Genomic DNA, 14,115 nt, shown 5'->3' with positions numbered 1-14,115 from the left:
AGTAAATCAACCAACACTCGTTTGACACAATTAAAGAAAAAAGTTCCACTTAAAGCGGTAACATATCAGTGTACCGTACTTCACGAGTCCTATTAACCATCAAGAATTTATCTTCCTTCACTTTTTTTTTTGATTTTCTCTCTACGTTTTCCCTTTCTTATATATTTATATATTTATATATATTTATATATATTTGGCGGGGTTGAGCTCAAAATTGACACCCATAATTGCTTGATCGTGTGACAAAGACAATTTTAGAAGAAAACCTCCTTTGAAAAACCAAATCTTACAATTTACAAGCTAATTTTATTGTAACAACAACAGCAACAATAATTACAATAATTACAATAATAATATTAGTAATAGTAACTACAAAAAAGAAAAGGAAGATTATAATTAGAGAAAGCCAACACAATGCTACAACAACAGGCAGATTTCGTCAATGGAGATATCTCTACAACATCGATATCATACACGAAACATGCGAGTACCTCATCAAGCGTATATTCCCCAATACAGCTGGAGTTTATTCCAAGCTCATCAGCAGCCATCCAAGAAGAAGACGAAGACGAAGATGAAGAAGAAGACTTTACCAAAGAGAATAACGAATTGGATTTGAATAGAAAACACAGCCATGTTACCAACAATAGTATGCCGAAACTGTATTATAGAAGCAATTCAGAAGGAACCCTTTCTTCTTCCAACAAGCAAATGACTACAGACGTGTCTAATCAAACACTACAAACCTACATTACAGCACATGCACCAAGCTCACCAACTTCCTCAACATCTTCAACATCGTCGTATAATGACCACCATAATACTACACTAAGAACTCTATATCCACAACAACAACAGCAACAACAGCAACAATCTTATGTTAATCAATATGCCGAACCCACACATTTGAGCTTATCCTCCATCAACCTCGACAATAGGTCAATTGACAATGACGAAACTCCAATACTAAATGAGGCCGATAGGTATCCTGACAAAACACCACTTTTCAATCCATCAGACCGATTTGTCGACAATACATTGCAAACTAACAACCATCAAAAACATTCAGGTGCTTCTTTATCTACATCACAAGAAGAAATCGCAGAAGAAGAACCCACAAGGTTATTACCCCAAAGAAAACTAAGCAAAAAATTCAAGAGACTCTCCATGACTTTGCAGAACACAAATGCCTCGGAAAACTCAACCCAGTTTATGAATAATTTTCACCAGAATGTAACACGAGATAGGGAGCAACCATCAAGTTTTGCCACTACGACTACCTCTGAAGAACAAGAGAACCTGAACAGGAGACATTATAATGCCAATGCCAATGCCAATGATGATGATGAGGATGATGAGAACAGTAAAGTATTTGGATTAACGAGAACCAGCACTTATTATCGCAAAATTAACGAAAAACCAGATCAATCACGAAGCAAGAGCCAAACCCGGTCGCTTGATGGATTAGGCCAAGTTAGTCCATCCAAGGATTCATTTAAAAGTCACGAGGGCGCAGAAACATCAATGCTACACGACCACCAATCCGAACTTGGCTCCTTAAGCAGTAGTCGTGCTTCAACTTATAGCGAACAATCAAGCTATCAAAGCCGAGAAGAAGTTGATTTGGCGTCGACAAACTCATCGTCGAATTTTGTGTTCAATAACGGCAACAGTTATCCATCAAGCTACAATATACGAGGAACGCAAGCAAGCGATGATGAAGTTCCCGTACGAAAAGATTTGCTTGAAGGGCAAACACCAGTGGGAGAAAGATTCAAGACGTACAATAATAGCACAAACGACAATATTGCACAACAAGGAGGATTAAACATTTTCTATAATGATAATGACAATTTTAATACCAATACTAGTCCATCACGAAAGAGTTTGAGAGACAAGAGAAGAAGCCCCACACCAAGCTCATTAGAGGATGAAGATTTGTCCTCTTTATTTATACGAGCACTCCACTCGTTTGACTCGTCAACACTTCAGTCAGAATCAGATGCATCGATCTGTCTTTCATTCAAAAAACACGATCTTGCATTTGTCCACTCAATTGATGAATCAGGGTGGGGTGAAGTGACGCTTGTTAACTCCTTGGAGAGGGGTTGGATTCCAATGAACTACTTTACAATCTCTGTATCCGACAAGGACGTTGACGAAGAAGAGTCAGGTGATGTTAATAGCCAAATCAATAAAAGCAAAAACAAAATCAACAGCAACAGCAACAGCAAAATCAACAGTAACGGCGACAAGGATGATGACGAGGATGATGACGAGGATGATGACGAGTCAGATACGGAGCAAACAGATCTTCCAAATAGCCGCTACCTCAAAACTCTTTTCCATGCATGTGCAAAGTTCTTGCTCAACCCATTAAGCCATGCAACTCGAAGAGGCAAATACACATTCTCTATCCGCGTCATAAACTCAATCAGAGATGGTGTCAGATTACTTCTCCAACAAACAGATTGTCTCTCGAGATCCAACGAGATTGTTACCAAAAGACAAATCGTGAGGAAAGCTAGGAAATCTTTACTTGCAGATTGGTATAACTTGATGGTAAAGGCAAATGAGTTCAAAGGTACTTCAAATTTTGACAAGATTGAGATATTGACATTGATGGTGTATCAAGTTGCAAGCAAGGCCATTGCCTTTCTTGAAATTTGGTCGGTTGAAAGCAAAGAAGTTTTAAAAGAGCACCACCAACAAGAAATTGAAAACCAGCATCGAGAGCAAGAACAACACCATGAGCACCAACAAAGGACAAATGATAACGATCTCAATAATTTCCCCTTGCTCAAATCTCCTCCACTCGCCAAACAAAGAATTACAGAAATCAATGGAATATTATACTCCTATTTGGGCATCATAATTGGTCGTTTAGACTTGATTGAGCATAATCAAGTAGGATGTGAAATTTTGGAGACTCTAGCACACCAGATCATTTTGCTTTTACGTGAACTCTTGTTTATATCCAAGAGTGGATCTGAACTCAGCTCAGAAAAACCGAGCGATTTAGATGGATCATTAGATGGATTGCTTTCATTGGTGAGTGATTTGGTAACTGGGGTTAAGAATCTTGTGGTGAAAACCATAAATGAAGGTGAAGTTGATATTGCCCAGCACTTTAACCTGCAAAAAGAATACTTCTATACTGAGGAAGGAGCTACATTATTGCAAGTCGCAGCAAAGATGATTAAATCAATAAGCACCACCATTTATTCTGTGCGGAAGTTACTCAGTCTGACCGGAGACTTCAGGTTGAATCCAAACAGACCATACCCCGATTTCTTTCGCATGCGAGTTGAACCACAGGATTTTGTTAAAAGATGTATGAAGGGTATCAAAGGGGGAATTAATAACCAGAACTTGCCAGGAAACACTATAACAAATAGCAGTAATAACAACAAACAGAATGGGGTACAAAATGATGCCCTTTCTTCACCTGCCGTTAGTAGACCTTATAAGGCAAATAGGTATTCAATGGTTCGTTCAGGGAAAACAGGAGACTTGGGAATCACTGAGAGTGGCTCAAGTTTCCTCCAACAACTCGAGCAATCGCCATTCACAGTTGCTGCTGCCGAATTTGAACCATTCACAACAACTACTGAGAATGGTAATGGTTCTTTGACAAATGGAGCTCTGTCCGGCTCCGCTGTCTCTGGCACCTCTGCCAAGTTTAACGCCTCCTCAACAGCTACTGCAACAACTACTTCTAATACAGTCGCTGCCTCACATCCGGAAAAGGAGCTAGTGCTCGACCAACATGGTCGACTTGTTGGTGGCTCGTTCAAAGGCTTGGTGTACACACTCACTAACGAGGATGCTCCACCTGAGCACTTTTATATATCTACTTTTTTCATCACATTTAGAAACTTTGTTACCGGAATTGACTTTATCGAAGAGTTGATTACTAGGTTTGAGGTACATAAAGTCAAGGTTAATGACATCAACTATGAGATCAAGTTGAGAAAACGAAGAAGGTTGATTGCACGCATGTTTCAGTTGTGGATGGAAAGTTATTGGAATCATGAAACTGATTATAGCTTGTTGACAACATTAATCAACTTTTACAACGAAGGAATTAGTAATTTCTTACCATTGGAAGCATTGAAATTAATCGAAATTGGGGCCAAATTATCGTCAAAACCATTGGTGGAGAACAGAACAAGACGTAGCAAGCCAATGAAGCAGTTGGTTGAACGTCATATTATGGAGAGATCAATTTCAGACTCTGACGAGATTGCTTCTTTGAATGACCAATTTGACATCTCGAGATCCAGCTCAGTCTCGTCTAGTATGAAATCATTGGAGGTTCCTATTACTTCAACTTCAACATCGGCTTCAACGTTATTACTCAGTAGTAAACAATTGGAGACTATTGAAAACATCATTATGACGTATAGAACAATCCTTGGTGCAAGTTGGTGTTCAACGAAATATCTCGAGCATTACAAACCATTGAATTTGCAGAATTTGATGCCTCATTTCGCAATAATATGCGACCAGAGCTGGGTGTTGTCAAATTACAGACCAAATCTACTCGACTTTAATGGTCTTGAGATTGCTAAACAATTGACCATTATTGAATCCACAATCTTCACTGCAATTCAACCAGAGGAATTACTTAATCAGAACTTTACAAACAAGAGAGCTCATTTGAAACTCTCACCCAATGTTCGTTTATCACTTCTTTTCACCAATTGCTTGTCAAATTACGTGTTGGAATCCGTGCTTCAACCAAATCTCAGCGATAAAGAACGAGTCAATACAGTAAAAGTTTGGCTCAAGATCGCCATCTCATCATTATACCTCCGAAACTTCAATAGTCTTGCGGCGATCATTGCCGCATTGCAAAGCCACTTGATTACCCGTGTTGATTTTCTTTGGGCCAACTTGTCACAAAAATACATTGATCTACACCAATATTTGGCCTCAATTCTTAGCATGGAAAAGAACTATACAACATATAGATCCAAGATTCGTAATTTGCTTGCGTCGTCGTCCAACAAACAAAATGCACCAATTCCAATCGTTCCTTATATCAACTTGTTTATTTCAGATATTACAACCACTACAGAGGGTATACCAAAGTACATACCAAGTGCACAAAATTTCCTTGGTCGCAAAGTCATCAATTTCCAGAGGTACTCCAAGATTGTCAAGATTATTGCTGATCTACAGCAACTACAAGTACCTTATAACAATGGTAGTGATACTGCAAGTCATGCGTTGATTGACAGCACTGATGTTGGCGAAGTTGACTATGAAGTACAAAATGTGCCGGCATTACAGGAATTGATTTTGCTTGAGCTCTGGAAAGTCAATATCTTGCACAAAAATGATGAAGATCGAGGATGGAAGTTGAGTTGTGCAATCGTTAATGGTAAGTAGAATAACAGGCGGGGAAGGAAAAGAGGAAATGTAGAATGGAAATGAAATAGATGTAGAAGAAAAAGAAGTTGAAAAAGTTTAAAAAGTTGATAAATTTAGAAAAGTTTAAAAAGTTAAAGTAGAAGAAAAAGAAGAAGTGTTTGTGTGGAAGGATGGTGGTTAGAGGCTAAATAAAGATTGAAAATGATTACCGCTGTGACTTTTGAAATGTTTTTGTTCATTTTTGTATATTGCTTTCTTATTTTTTCTTAGTTGTATTATAACATAAAATTTTTAATAAAACATCAATATCGGTCTGGAGGTAACATTATAGTAATAATACCATCAAAAGTTTCACACATTGGCAGTATTACAATTGCCCTCTTTTTTTATTTTTTTTTTGTTCTTCCCCAATCCGAATGTTGCTTAATTGATTTTTGGTCTAAACCCCTCTACCCTTTTTGACTTTTAATACACACCCGCCATTTTCTTTACCAAAAACACAGCTGTTTCTCTCATTTTTTTTATTTTTTTATTCTATATTTGTTTTATATTTGATTCCATATATATACCCCATAATCATCCTCGGAATTAGAATCATGTGGTAAGTTCTCGGAATTTGCTTCTTATCAGTTTCAAGAACTTGGCCAAATCGCCATTCTCATTTAGTGTGTCTTGCGCTAGACTTAGGAAATCTCGCGAAAGCTCGGGTTCTGTTTGGATCACACTTATTTTGTTCCATCCCTCACCAGCTTCTTCTTCTTCATCATCTTTTTTCGTCACCTTTTCGTTTCCAGTTTCAGTTTCAGTTTGGGCTTCAGTTTCAGTTTCAGTTTCAGTTTCACCATTGTTGTCATTACTACCACCCGTACCAGTACCACCTTCGATTTTCAACACCACACGAAATTCTCGATCAATATCTTTCAAATCTACATAGGTGAACCCAAACTCCACTTGATTTTCGGACAAGACATTTATCACCAACCCTGCGTACAACTCATACTTTGCCAATTCTAAACTGTTTGTAGCCATCTGTCTCTTTAGCGAATCAGTTGAGATTTGCAACTCGGCTTTGCTTTGCTCAATCGCATCACTTAGTTTAAAGATGTCTTGGTCCAACTTTTCCTTATTCTTGAGCAACTCGCTCTTTACAGAGGCAAGATCTTCAATTTTGTGTTTTAAAGTCTCGAGATGTGAAAGCTCACGGTCTAGTCGATCTCTAGTGTTTTGTTCTTTTTGTTTCAAGTGCTGCAACTGAGACAGTAAATTCTTGTCTACTTTTGTTAGTTCGGCGACTGTGTGATTATGCGAGCGGTCTGCTTGAGAAACAAGCTGTTGTTTTGTTGTCAACTTTTGGTCCATTTCGATTAAGAAATCATTCATCTCGAGCTTAAGACCTTCAAATGTCGCAAACTGGTCTTGCAACCTTTCGTGTGATTTAGTCAAGTTATCCATCTTTATATTAACTAGTTTCTGAGTATTGATGTGTATATAGTTGTGGTAGAACGAAGGGTGTAGAGTCAATTCCTTGATCTTGATAAAATGAATCACTAGTTGGTTAATGTTTTGTTTACATCTAAAGTCTAACAAAACCGGTTACACAAAGAAGAAAAGAAATTAAAAAAAAAAAAAAAAGAAAAGAAAAAACAGACCAAAATGAAAAAAAGAAAACAAAACCCTGTACGCGGATCTAAGGGCAGATCTCACGATTTCAATTTCAAAAAGTCGTTTGCTCCCACCATCGAAAACAAACAACAAAGCAGAAAAAGCAACAACAGCAATAACACCACTACTAATAACAAGATTTTTTTGTTTTCAAAAGAAGAGAAGTTATTAAATTCCGTTGAATTAGTCACTCTTTTCTTTTTTTTTTTTCACTTTTTTGCTTTCAACTTTCATTCAGTAAAGTTAATTAGAGTTTCAATGTTGACACTGGATATAAGTACTGACTGTTCCTCGCGAAAGCAGCTGATTAAATTACTTACATTCAACACATGGGGTCTCAAATTTGTATCAAAACATCGCAAACATAGACTTCAGGCAATTGCCGATGAATTAGCCAACCCCAAAACGGTAGAAGATGACTACGATATTGTGGCATTACAAGAAATATGGTGTGAAGAAGACTGGGATTACCTCGATCGTGTATGTCGCAACCGATATCCTTATCGTCGCGTCTTCAAATCAGGTATTATTACGGGTCCAGGATTGGCGATTTTGTCGAAACAACCAATTGTAGAGACTTTTTTATATCGGTTTCCAATTAATGGTCGTTCCTCTGCGTTTTTCCGAGGCGATTGGTATGTCGGTAAAAGTATATCAGTGACTATTTTTCAGCCTCACAAAGAAGGTAGTTTACCTATTGCCTTATTGAACAGTCATATGCATGCACCTTATGGCCACGGTGATGCCAGTTACTCAACACATCGCGCATGTCAGGCTTGGGATTTTGCCAAATTGGTGCGCATGTTGAAAAAAGCAGGATATGCAGTAATACAAGTTGGTGATTTAAACTCGAAACCTGAATCATTGCCGTACAAGATATTTACCGTAGAAGGTGGATTGACAGATTCATGGAATGTGTTACACAAGGATGATTTGATGAACGCTGCGGAGTTGGCGAAATTGAGTCCCGAAGATCAAATTGCTTTAGGTGGAGTCACTTGCAATTCGCGGTTGAATACGTGGAGGAAAAACAGGCGTCTTTCTGAAGCGTGTAGATTGGACTATGCTCTTATTGATGCCAACAATATAGTACCGGTAACGGCTGGGGTCAAGTTTACGGGGATTTTACCAAAACCATGGCTGTGCTCATACTCGGACCATTTTGCATATAGCGTCGAGTTTTTGGTGAGCTCTGTTGATGAGCATAAATCACCCCAAATTGACCATAATTTGTTGGAGCGAGAGAAAGTATACAAGGAACTACTTGCCGAGATCAAGCACTATAGACAAACCACCATACCATTTCAAGCTAATTGGAGAAAGATGTATTTCATTACATCTATCATTATAGTTATTGGAATGCACGTGGGGGTCGTATTTGCTTCTGAAGTTTCTGGCTGGATCTCTGTTATATTTCTCCTCATTAATACATTTGTTTTAGTTACAGGGCTATTAAATGGATTGATTTGGTCTCTTGGTGTCAGATCGGAGCTGCGCGCGCTACAAGAAGTGCAATTACAGGTTGAAGATGCGTATACACATATTGAAAGTATCCTTACAAGAGGACAAAAGAATGGCATAAGTAAAAAGAAATTACTGATTAGCGTTGAAGAGTATACACCAAACATCGACTGAAACATCGACTGATGATTTACTTTTTTTTCTATTTTTTTCGTTTTTTTTATGAATATAGAGAGGTGGAGGTTTAATTCAACTCAACTGGACTAGACTAAATTCAGTTCTAAACAATTCCATTCAATTCAACTCAATTCAACTCAATTCAAGTCAATGAAAATTAATTAGATTATGTTAGACTAGATAGAAATAAGATTAGGTTTAAAATAGAATCGCTTTAGATTTTATTGATTTTTACTAAGCTTTGGCTTGGCGATATCCCATGGACCTTGTAGCTCATTTTTATAACGCTGTAGAGATAAGAAATATGCGGGCATGAGTAGCAAAATGATCAATGTGGTGGAAAGCCAATAGATCAAAAATTGGTAATTGAGCAATTGCCAAATGCACACATTTACCACTACAAATGTAGTACCCATGACAAAATAATGGAAATTTCTCAACTTCATGTTACTTCGCAAAGAAGCATCAAGTAAAGGAAGCAATATATTGATTTGTATTGCAAATAGAATAAACAAGAAAACATCCATTGTAGTGTTCAATCGCGATGCCAACACTATGGCATTGCTAAGTGAAATATTTGTTGAAATGATGGGCTTGTATACTTGGACTGCTGAATATTCGTAAAACAATGTGTTTGCAACGCACAACATCGACGAAATGGCCCATATCGAGTCTGACGATGTTGACTTGGTCAAAGATTTGAGAATCGGCGATGCAATGAGTAACATGAATGTGATAAGAAGGTATGATTTGATATTGAAGCTGATATACAGTGAGTGAGTAGCACTAGCGTTGTAAAGTCGTAGAGCAAGAAAGCTCGGTAGAATAATTATAGTGCTGGCCATTGTTGGACTCATAGGATCCCATTTGTTAGCATAAATGCCAACAAATACTAGTATCACAATCAATATGCATGATATGTAGAAAACTATCAACATGAAATCATTTACCAAATGTCTGTATGAGTATTTGGCAACCGTAGTGTTTCTTTTCAACTGTGATAAAAATGAGGTATCAGTATAATTATCGGCGTATGGTTGTTTGAGATACAATAACTTTCTCCATGGTGGCTTTTCCTCTGTAATATTGAGGGTTTCGCGATAAGCTTGTGAGCTTTTCCGCAGACGTGAACTTGTTGGTTGCTTTTGAGGCAGTGTGGGGACAAACTCGGCTTTTGATTCTAACTTTAGGTCTAGCTTTGTTTCCACTTTAGTGAACATTGTGTTCCTGGACCGTGGCATCTGCATCTGCATCTGCATCTGCATGAGCAGCGTCAGCAGCAGCAGCAGCAGCAGCAGCAGCAGCAGTAGCAGGACCAGCAGCTTTTGCAGTTCATCCATGTAGTTTTAGTGATCTTGTGAACTGTTATTGATGCAGCTCTGGATGCAATTGTACTTGCAATTGCAATTACCCATTTTTTTTTTCTTTATTAAAGAAAATGGAAAAATAAAAAGGAGAGCGCGTTCCCCATCCTCATATTTCACAAGTAGATCCCAAAAAACTAGACATTACAAAGCTTGACAACATTAAACCTGATCAAGTGTTACTACCATCAATCTTTACATCTTTGCTTTTCCTTTTGTTTTGTATCATCACATTTTTTCCTCTTCATTCACCAAATACACAGTGCTTTGCATTTACAATGAGCAACGCCTTAGCCCCAGCTAATTCCAACGCATCTAACAAAATAACAGGACAAAAGTCGCAGCCTTCATACTCTACTTTCGTATCATCCAACCTAACCCCACAATTTGTTGGCAATACAAACACCAAATCGAGACCAAAACCGAGTCTAGGCTCAACCAGTAGCTTTCGCTTATCACGTACCAATACAAGTGGCACTGATGCGTACTTGAGCAGTACTACACAGGATGCACAAAGTTCTGTAACAATAGATAAGATCCCTAGCGCCAAGCCTAGTGTTACATATCTGGACAAATTATGGACTCAGATAGATGTGCTTGATGACGTCAAGCGTATGGCGGATGAAGTAAGAGCAAAGGGCTCTTTTTTTGATGAGAAATTCACCAAAGAGATGGAGAAATTGAAGATTCTGCAGGACAAGTTGTATAAATTATTGTCGCTGCCGCAGTTTGATAGTCTACAAGCAAAGGAAACACAGAACCAACAATTGTATCAACTTAATACAAACGTGCTCTTGTCCCCAGTTGTTTCCCAACCAGGTACTCCACCGCTTCAAAAGCCATCTGGTGTCCCACTTGCACGAGGTGCGACAAATGAGAGCAATCAAACTACTCCGCTGCTGGACGGAAAGAGTAATGACCTTGAAGATGAACATCAACAGCAAACCCAAGAGGGCCAAGGTTGCGCTAGCGAAAATGCAGATGAAGTGAATGCCAAATTAAAGCTTGAGGAAGAAAACAATAAAAAGAAAAAGAAGCGACAAGAGGAGAAGATCAATGAGTTTTTCGCCAATGATGAAATCAAGTTTGAGAACCTTGGTGTGTATAATAAAGCTACTTTTGATGAAATTAGTGGGTATGTGCAACAGGTGAAACAGGATCTTCTGGGTCTCGGCGACGCTATCAAAACCTTTGACGAGTCAACAAAGGATATCTGGTAGACTTTCAAATTCATATTGTCAATTTTCGTTTTTGATCGAATTTTTTTTTTCTCGATTATTTTTTATTTATAGTTTATAATTGCATAATCACTTTAGTAGCTCTATATCTAGTGCCAGACCAAGGCTTATACACATAATTCAGTGTTTATATTGTATCACTTTACTTTATTTCATTTCATTTTGTTTTTTGTTTTGTTTTGTTTTGTTTTGTTTTTTATTTTATTTTTTTATTTTATTTTGTTTTTTTTATTTTATTTTATTTTTTTATTTTATTTTAGTTTGTTCTGTTCTGTTTAAGTATTTTTTCTTTTCCATTTCTTTATTCCATCCTTACACTTGGCTTTGCTTGTATTGTATTGCATTCCATTTTCTTCCTTTCCACTTTGTTCCTGTTTATTCCCCTCCCCCATTGTCGCCCAACAACAACTCCAGTATTGAAACCAAAGCTTGGATGATTGTGTCGTTATTTGTTGTCCTTTTGCCTGTTATTGCTTGTTATTGCTTGTTGTTGGGGGAGGAGGTTTAAAATACAAGAAAGTCCCGTGGGGGAAAAAATTGCATAGGTATCACAAAAGCGCGCGGGGAAGAGTAAATAACTAGTTCGGAAAAACTCCCATCTGTTTTTCCCCCCCCGCCCATCCTCACATCTTCTAACAAAAAAATTGCGTATTATCGGCCAACCATACACGTAGTTTTAATTTTACAGAAATACAGAGAGGAGGTGAGGTTAATCCGCCGTACGTCAACTTGCAGGGAAAGCACACGACATCCGGACTATTTCAAAGTCAACAACCAACAACATCTTATTTTTTTTGAGGCGGCTCGGAGTGACTACTACTACTATTGTTACTGTACTTCTTTAATTTATTTTTCTCTTTTTTTTTTTTTTTTTTTGTATATATTTTTTGGCGTTTTAATTTTTCATTTATTTATTTGTTTTAAGTTTGGAAAATTTTCGGACTCCTTGTGACCTTTAACCTTGATTTAGATCTTGGAAAAAAAATTCAAATAAAATTCAAATTAAAACTTGTGATCAAGACCAGATAGAGTATTTATAAAGAAGTCCAGAGACGTCCAACTTTACATTGCTTGTCTTGAATACTCTCTTCTTTATTTTCATTTTTCTTTGTCCTTATCTTTTATTTTTCTGAAGTTTCCTTTTCTTTCTTTTAGTATTGCTTGCTTGCTTGCTATATTTAATCGACAAACTTTCAGTTACCTTTTTTTTTTCCCTCGTTACTTTCAGTTGCTTCAAGTTACACTTGTACACACACACACACACACTTACACTTCAAACCTAAACAAATATATCAATAACAATGGTTCACTTGGGTCCAAAACCACCACAACATAGAAAAGGTTCCTTCACCGATGTCTCACCACAACTTATGGAGGAACTCAATGAGCTTGAAAAGCAATTCACTGTTTCAGGCGAAACTTTGCGTAAAATTGTCGACCACTTCATCACTGAATTGGACAAGGGTCTTTCCAAGGCTGGCGGTAACATTCCCATGATCCCAGGTTGGGTGATGGACTTCCCTACAGGTAAGGAGACTGGTGATTACTTGGCTATTGATCTTGGTGGAACCAACCTTCGAGTTGTGTTGGTGAAACTTGGTGGAAATAGAGATTTCGACACTACTCAATCGAAGTTCCCCTTGCCTTCTAATATGAGAACAGCTACCAGCGAGGAATTGTGGTCCTTTATTGCCAACTGTTTAAAGACTTTTTTTGAAGAAGAGTTTCCAAATGGAGTTGAAGAACCATTGCCATTGGGCTTCACATTCAGTTATCCTGCTAGTCAAAATACAATCACACAAGGTGTCTTGCAAAGATGGACTAAAGGATGGGCCATCGAAGGTGTTGAGGGTCACGATGTGGTCCCAATGTTGCAATCTGCAATTGAGAAAGTTCAAGTTCCAGTCAAGATTGTTGCCGTGATCAATGATACTGTGGGTACATTAGTTGCTTCAAACTACACTGACCCTGAAGCAAAATTGGGTCTTATTTTTGGTACTGGTGTTAATGGTGCATACTATGACGTTGTTGGCGATATTCCTAAATTGGAGGGCAAGCTTGAAAGTGATATTGGAGTAGACTCTCCAATGGCCATCAACTGTGAATATGGATCATTTGATAACGAGAAGTTCATTTTGCCAAGAAACAAGTACGATGTGATGATCGATGAAGAGTCACCAAGACCAGGACAGCAAACATTTGAAAAGATGAATTCTGGTTACTACCTCGGTGAAATTTTGAGATTGGTTCTTGTCGACTTGGCTGAGAACAAAAAAGTTATTTTCAAAAACCAAGACTTGACCAAGTTGAACGAAGTGTACATTCTTGACACTTCATTCCCAGCAAAGATTGAAGAAGATCCATTTGAGAACCTTTCGGATGTGCAAGAGATTTTCCAAAGCGTCTTGGGTCTCGAGACGACTGTTCCAGAACGTAAAGTTATCCGCCGTATTGCAGAGTTGATTGGAAACAGATCCGCCAGATTGTCAGTTTGTGGTATTGCTGCTATCTGTAAGAAGAGAGGATACAAGACTGCCCACTGTGCTGCCGATGGATCAGTTTACTCGAAATACCCTGACTTTAAGCAAAGAGCTGCCCAAAGTTTGAGAGATATCTTTGAGTGGTCAGACGATGTGAAGGAAGATCCTATTTTGATTGTAGATGCAGAGGATGGAAGTGGTGTTGGTGCAGCCATTATTGCTGCATTGACTGAAAAGAGATTGAAGGAGGGAAAATCCGTTGGTATTAAGGGTGCTTGATTACGTTGTACTATACATGTTCTATAGACTTTTTATTTAAATAGTAATTGACTTTATTCAAGTGGTTGAAACCTC

The 14,115-nt window shown here is 38.0% G+C and overlaps 6 protein-coding genes across 6 annotated transcripts; 4 read left to right on the top strand and 2 right to left on the bottom strand. All coding sequences in view use genetic code 12, as the record gives it.

The window, feature by feature from the left end:
• Positions 1–414: 414 nt before the first annotated feature.
• Positions 415–5,397, top strand: PVL30_002621 (uncharacterized protein; the record flags this gene model as incomplete). The annotated part of the gene is made up of 1 exon (XM_001525153.1): positions 415–5,397. One exon carries the CDS (start codon positions 415–417, stop codon positions 5,395–5,397), a length of 4,983 nt encoding a protein of 1,660 aa, XP_001525203.2.
• A 576-nt stretch (positions 5,398–5,973) lies between these two features.
• PVL30_002620 (uncharacterized protein) lies at positions 5,974–6,831 on the bottom strand (the record flags this gene model as incomplete). The annotated part of the gene is made up of 1 exon (XM_001525152.1): positions 5,974–6,831. The coding sequence occupies one exon, from the start codon at positions 6,829–6,831 to the stop codon at positions 5,974–5,976; it is 858 nt and encodes a 285-aa protein (XP_001525202.2).
• A 468-nt stretch (positions 6,832–7,299) lies between these two features.
• ISC1 (phospholipase C type enzyme) lies at positions 7,300–8,676 on the top strand (the record flags this gene model as incomplete). Its single annotated transcript, XM_001525151.2, has 1 exon — positions 7,300–8,676. One exon carries the CDS (start codon positions 7,300–7,302, stop codon positions 8,674–8,676), a length of 1,377 nt encoding a protein of 458 aa, XP_001525201.2.
• Positions 8,677–8,900: 224 nt separating this feature from the next.
• GPI2 (glycosylphosphatidylinositol anchor biosynthesis) lies at positions 8,901–9,899 on the bottom strand (the record flags this gene model as incomplete). Its single annotated transcript, XM_001525150.2, has 1 exon — positions 8,901–9,899. The coding sequence occupies one exon, from the start codon at positions 9,897–9,899 to the stop codon at positions 8,901–8,903; it is 999 nt and encodes a 332-aa protein (XP_001525200.2).
• A 422-nt stretch (positions 9,900–10,321) lies between these two features.
• PVL30_002617 (uncharacterized protein) lies at positions 10,322–11,263 on the top strand (the record flags this gene model as incomplete). Its single annotated transcript, XM_001525149.2, has 1 exon — positions 10,322–11,263. One exon carries the CDS (start codon positions 10,322–10,324, stop codon positions 11,261–11,263), a length of 942 nt encoding a protein of 313 aa, XP_001525199.2.
• A 1,319-nt stretch (positions 11,264–12,582) lies between these two features.
• On the top strand, positions 12,583–14,040 carry HXK2 (Hexokinase isoenzyme 2; the record flags this gene model as incomplete). The annotated part of the gene is made up of 1 exon (XM_001525148.1): positions 12,583–14,040. One exon carries the CDS (start codon positions 12,583–12,585, stop codon positions 14,038–14,040), a length of 1,458 nt encoding a protein of 485 aa, XP_001525198.1.
• Positions 14,041–14,115: the final 75 nt, after the last annotated feature.

Source organism: Lodderomyces elongisporus, chromosome 3 (assembly GCF_030384665.1).
Source record: "Lodderomyces elongisporus chromosome 3, complete sequence".
Classification (NCBI taxonomy): Eukaryota; Fungi; Ascomycota; class Pichiomycetes; order Serinales; family Debaryomycetaceae; genus Lodderomyces; species Lodderomyces elongisporus.
This window is presented reverse-complemented; position numbering and strand designations above follow the sequence as displayed.